At 36.0% G+C, this 5,847-nt stretch overlaps 2 protein-coding genes across 3 annotated transcripts; one reads left to right on the top strand and one right to left on the bottom strand.

Annotated features, from left to right (window-relative positions):
- The first annotated feature begins 410 nt into the window (after positions 1 to 410).
- LOC109210093 (S-adenosylmethionine synthase 2-like) lies at positions 411 to 3,540 on the top strand. Of its 2 annotated transcripts, none has more exons than XM_019373467.1 (2): positions 411 to 612; positions 2,034 to 3,540. In XM_019373467.1, the coding sequence occupies exon 2, from the start codon at positions 2,036 to 2,038 to the stop codon at positions 3,206 to 3,208; it is 1,173 nt and encodes a 390-aa protein (XP_019229012.1). In that variant the 5' UTR covers positions 411 to 612; positions 2,034 to 2,035; the 3' UTR covers positions 3,209 to 3,540. The 2 variants fall into 2 exon arrangements, with proteins under 2 accessions (XP_019229012.1, XP_019229011.1); XM_019373466.1 differs by having other exon boundaries at positions 2,029 to 3,540.
- A 62-nt stretch (positions 3,541 to 3,602) lies between these two features.
- On the bottom strand, positions 3,603 to 4,892 carry LOC109210095. Its single transcript, XM_019373468.1, has 2 exons — positions 4,755 to 4,892; positions 3,603 to 4,110 (listed from the first exon to the last, which is right to left on the bottom strand). The coding sequence occupies exons 1-2, from the start codon at positions 4,807 to 4,809 to the stop codon at positions 3,818 to 3,820; spliced, it is 348 nt and encodes a 115-aa protein (XP_019229013.1). The 5' UTR covers positions 4,810 to 4,892; the 3' UTR covers positions 3,603 to 3,817.
- Positions 4,893 to 5,847: the final 955 nt, after the last annotated feature.

The following is a 5,847-nucleotide window of genomic DNA, read 5'->3' as shown; positions in this document are numbered from 1 at the left end:
AGTAAAAATGAAAATCTATTTTTAGTATACATGTGAAGTAAAAGTTAACGGAGAATATTATTTAACAACCAAATCAATTAGGTAAGTATAGTAATTTAACAAAAATAGTAACAAAATCCAATATTACAAGTTAAAATTCACTATAATATAAAGTTTTCTTTTAATTGAAAGTATATATACTTGGAAGGAGAGTCTTGGAGTAACGATAAAGTTTATATGATCTGTAAGTTACGGATTCGAACCGTAAAAACAATCATTAATACTTACATTTAACTAGGCTGTCTACGTCACACCATTTAGGTGCGCCCTTCCTGCGTGACCCTTTGTCGGTGTATATAATTTTGTTCCTGCGTGACCCTTTGTCGGTGTATATAATTTTGTTAAAACTCCAAAAGTGCCTTTTTGGCCTACGATTTTTTGGAAACTTTGAACTAATGCAAGTAGTAGTAGCTAATAAGAAAAAGAGAGCGAGTCGTTGGCTCCTTTTCCCACCTCAATTCCGCTTCCTATAAATATACACACAAATCACTCCCACTACACAATCAATTCCTCGCTCTCTGCTCTCACTTCTTCTTTGTGTTCTCAGATCTAAGAGTTTGTTTCTTCTTCAAGGTATGTACTTAAATCCACCACTTAATTCACTCTTTAAGCTCTGTTTTTCTCTCCACTAGATTTAGATCTGGAGTATATCTGCATTTTTTCTTATATGATCTCATCATTCCTGCTGTTAACTTTTTGTTTTGTTTTACTCTTAAATTTCTATTTGAATGTACTAAGCTTACGGATTCTAGAGATTAAGGTGACACCATTTTTTTGTTGTTGTTATATAATTGGGAATTATTTGTTGTGTTACGCATGCGTCAGGGGTGGATGCAGCCTAGAGTTACCTGGAACTCAGTACTTTTGATGCATAGTATAAATTTATTAAAATTGAAACATAACTTTAAAAATATAATGGATTCAATGTTAAGAACCTTAAAATATTGAATCCATAGAATTTGAATCCTATATTCGCCTCCGGCGGGAGTACTGACAAGTTGGCTATGATCAGATCTCTTTGTCTATTAATGATGTTATCTATATTTTTTGCATATATTTTACTATCGTGTAATTGTAAATCAATTTAATTTATCTAATTGATAACCTGCTTTTATAGAACGAGGATTTCTTACCAAAGTTGCAATTTTTTCGTCATGAATTTGGTAGTTTTACCTGCTAACTAGAGGAGTAATTGGATCTCATTGTTAAGATAAGAATATATATATATATATATATATATATATATATATATATATATATATATATATTATCATGTGTGTAAATGTAATGTGTTTGGATTTGGTACCAAATTCCTTAAATTGTAGATGCATGTCTGCTTGGTTTTAACTGTCACTTGTGAATATGAGTTTGGAGTTGATTTTAGAATGAAAAGGTTTTCATGTCTGCTTGTTAATGGATCTGGATTTATCTCAGGTCCCTCTTCGGACATAAGTTTATGTATTGCAAATAATGCAGATTTTTTCAGAAATGCAGTGTAAATTTTGATCCTTTATGGGAATGTATGGTGTCTAAAATTCTTATAATCTAATTTTCTGGGCTTAATGAGAGCCTTATACTTTATAAAAAATGAGTCTTATTATGTTAATCATTTAAGGATATCCTGATAGACTTCTCCTGTTCCCTCCGAATGTTTGTCGCCAGTTTTGTGAGCTGTGACAATTATTGCGGTGACCTTTGTTTGATGAAACAAGATACCTTGTGTTTTTCTTAAATAATAGAAAGCGTTGATGAGTCTACTCGAATTTTCTGAATTACAAAAAATCAACCACTTGTTACTGTTTTATCTTTTCATGGTATTTTGCTACCGAGTGCAGAATCTCTCTATTGAATTCTTGGTTGTCATTGTTTTCAAGTTCTTGCTGCTTTCTATTTTCTCATAATCATCGGGGTTACGATCAACCTTTGCCTCAATTTCTTGTTGATTGAATGATTCAGGATTGCAGTCTTAACACATTCTCTCTATTTCAGGGCAGACATGGAAACTTTCTTGTTCACCTCAGAATCAGTCAATGAAGGCCATCCCGACAAGCTCTGTGATCAAGTTTCAGATGCCATTCTTGATGCTTGCCTTGCTCAAGATCCAGAGAGCAAGGTTGCATGTGAAACCTGCACAAAGACAAACATGGTCATGGTCTTTGGTGAGATCACAACCAAAGCCAATGTAGACTATGAGAAGATAGTACGTGATACTTGCAGAGGCATTGGGTTCACCTCACCTGATGTCGGCCTTGATGCTGACAACTGCAAGGTTCTTGTCAATATTGAGCAACAGAGCCCTGACATTGCCCAAGGAGTTCATGGTCATCTTACAAAGAAACCAGAGGAAATTGGAGCTGGTGACCAAGGTCACATGTTTGGCTATGCCACCGATGAAACTCCTGAGCTCATGCCCCTTACTCATGTTTTGGCTACTCAGCTTGGTGCCAAGCTTACTGAAGTGAGGAAGAACAAGACTTGCCCATGGCTCAGACCAGATGGCAAGACACAAGTTACAGTTGAGTACAAGAATGAGAATGGTGCCATGGTTCCTATTAGAGTTCACACCGTTCTCATCTCAACTCAACATGATGAAACTGTCACAAATGAGCAGATTGCCCAGGACTTGAAAGAGCATGTGATCAAGCCCGTGATCCCAGCTAAGTACCTTGATGAGAAAACCATCTTCCACCTCAACCCATCAGGTCGCTTTGTGATTGGTGGTCCACATGGAGATGCTGGACTCACTGGCAGGAAAATCATCATTGACACTTATGGAGGATGGGGCGCTCATGGTGGAGGTGCTTTCTCAGGGAAGGATCCTACTAAGGTGGACAGAAGTGGTGCTTATATTGTTAGACAGGCAGCAAAGAGTGTGGTTGCTGCAGGACTTGCTCGCCGCTGTATTGTCCAGGTTTCTTATGCAATTGGTGTGGCAGAACCGCTCTCCGTGTTTGTTGACACTTACAAAACCGGAACCATTCCAGACAAGGATATTTTGGCTCTGATCAAGGAGAACTTTGACTTCAGGCCTGGAATGATTGCAATTAATCTTGACTTGAAGAGAGGAGGTAACTTCAGGTACCAGAAGACTGCTGCTTATGGTCACTTCGGCCGTGATGACCCTGATTTCACCTGGGAAACTGTCAAGGCCCTCAAGCCTAAAGCTTAAACAAGTTTACTCTCAATTTTTCAGCCGATTAAATTTCTCATGGTCATTATTCTTGTGGAAAAACCAATAATCAAGCTTCATAGCATACATTCGATATCCAAAATATACTTTCAGGCTCCATCGAGCAGTGGGAGAAAGGGACTTCAAGCATTCTGAGATTTCTTAGTAGTTGGTCCTTTTGAATTATTTTTTAGGTGCAAGTATCAGTGATTTTGAGTGTCCATTGTTCCATTCGATTACTTGAACAAGCTGATACGAACCACCTCTTCTGTTTGATATTAAATGTCGGTGTTCATTTATCTAATGGAAATTGCAGTCAGTTAATCTTTTGATTTTCACATCTGCGTTTAGTTATAGCAGTGTGTATGTCATCATTCCAGAGAAACAACAAACATCAGTACGATACGAACATCTGCAATTGATAAGAGTGATCTTCTTCCCGAAGACTTATCACTGCACATACATATATGATAGAAAGTAAACTACGAATATTTGGACATCTAACATCTTAGACGTCACATATTCACTCAAAGTAGGTATACGAAAAGCAAGATAAACACATGTAGATATGCAATTTAATTTCTTCGGGTACCGAGCTGCCTTTTTTTTCTATTGAAGCAGGTTTTCACCTCCCCCCATAAATGTAGTTGGAATCACTTGAGCATACTTTGAGGAATCTAGATGATGGAGGCATTGCATATATTTCTCCCCTAAGGCAGGAATTGCACATGTCTTGCAAAACCAACCGTCAGAGCAATCACTATTCTGATTGCAAGCTCTCTTACAAGTTAGCCAACCATCTATTAGTAGATTTCTTTCAACCATTTCCATATCCATATCTAAGGGTAAGTTTCTCAATGCTGTTACTTTCATCTTCGGCGAGCCGATCATGAATGGATTAACTGCATATTAATTCAATCAACATTGAGTTAAACGCTAATACAAAATGATATATATATATATATATATATATATACACACACACACACACACTCAGAGGCAGAGCTAGTGGGATCTGAATTTTAGAGCGACGATTTCAGGTGCTAATGATTGGGTTCTAAATTTAATGAATTTCTTAATACAAAATACATTATTTGAGCAAAAGCTGTTGGGTTCAGCCAAACCCTTTGCTCGGCTTCTGCCTCCGCCCCGGCAGGCATTCAGAGGCGAAGCAAGAATTTCAACTTTATGTGTTTCAGATTTTAAAACGGCGACTTCAAGTGCTAATAACTATGTTTTAAAATTAATATTTCTACATATTTAATTTATTTTTAACACAAATATACTGTTTGAGCAAAAGTTACTGAATTTGACTGAACCGTATTCAGGCTTCTAACTCCTCCCCTACACACACTCTTCATCTTACTTTATGTGGTCTTGTTTGACTTAATTCGGATATTTAAGAAAAATAAATATAGACTTTTGAAATAAAATTGTCTTTTTCTTTCGGGATAAACTAAAATTGAAATTGTGCCATATAAATTTGGACAGAGAGTATATATACAAAGAGAGAGAGAGCTAGGAAGAGGGGAATGCAACTACTAACCAACAATCGCTAGGAGGAGAGCAGCAAAAAAGAAAGCAAATTTAATTCCAGCCATTGACAATTAATGCTTTGTCTTGAAACTTGAAGTGGGAAAGTTGTGTTTGTTTGTAGTTCTTTGCTCAACTAATAATTACGGGCATATTTATAGCAGTTAGTGAAGGTCTAATGCCAATTTTGCGAGATCCATTAAATTTCAAAAAATGAAGTGTCGTGTATCTCGTGCATGTATTTTTAATCTCCTATCGTTTCGTTTTACACGTGAATCAAAAGCATTTGGTCTATATATCGTAAACAAATGCATAACTTAAAAGCTTTGTTTCCATATATCGTGAGACCCCTCTATAACAGTTATCCTTTATAACGACACTATAATGCCCAAGTTTTCTTTGGAACCAATTTTTCATGTTATATTATAATATATGTTTTCTATAACATCACATCACTATAACAATAAAAATATATCAGAACAAACGAGTTTGTTATAGAGAGGTTTAACTGTAATATTCTAGGCTGAACATTATTAAGGAAGCAAAAAACATCATTATATCATCTAAAGCCACTTTATAAATTGTAGTGTCTAGCAATAATCGTCCCGTAACTATACTGAATATAAAATAAAGCCACTTCATTTCATGAAAACGTTCAACTGAAGTCTCAACTACCTTAATGTGAAAATAATTGCTTCATAGTTTAGCTTTTTTTTCTACCTCTCTTCATGCATGGGTTGTTCATAAACTTTTTTAAATAAGTAAACGACAAGTAGCATGTTTTCATTCCACGTCAAGAATGTTGTTTTTATGTGGGAAATTTCAACTACGTACTTTTACATGAGAGTAGGTGTCTAATTTTGTTTTAAATCACCTTTATAGGATTTTCAAGCTCTCTTAATTAAGAGTATTCAATGAACCCTATTATGAATCAAAATAGCCACGATGCTACATTTGGGCTTTTGGCAAATTACGTATGGGACCCTGGCTGAAAACGGAGCATGTGCACTGCACGTGACAGAGACTAAGGAATCAGGAGATAAATAATAGGTTCATTGCATTCTAGAGTTATGCCGAAGATTGTTAGTAACCTCTCCTCTCTCTGG

Source organism: Nicotiana attenuata, unplaced genomic scaffold (assembly GCF_001879085.1).
Source record: "Nicotiana attenuata strain UT unplaced genomic scaffold, NIATTr2, whole genome shotgun sequence".
In the NCBI taxonomy this organism is placed as follows: domain Eukaryota; kingdom Viridiplantae; phylum Streptophyta; class Magnoliopsida; order Solanales; family Solanaceae; genus Nicotiana; species Nicotiana attenuata.
Note: the sequence above shows the minus strand (reverse complement) of the source record. Positions and strands in the feature narration are given on the sequence as shown.

Bases quoted from the DNA above. Each gene is read 5' to 3' on its own strand.
- LOC109210093 (XM_019373467.1), top strand. From the start codon at position 2,036: ATGGAAACTTTCTTGTTCACCTCAGAATCAGTCAATGAAGGCCATCCC.
- LOC109210095 (XM_019373468.1), bottom strand. From the start codon at position 4,809: ATGGCTGGAATTAAATTTGCTTTCTTTTTTGCTGCTCTCCTCCTAGCG. The intron at 4,111-4,754 runs GTTAGTAGTTGC...ATTAATATGCAG, and splicing joins TCTCCTCCTAGCGATTGTTG to TTAATCCATTCATGATCGGC.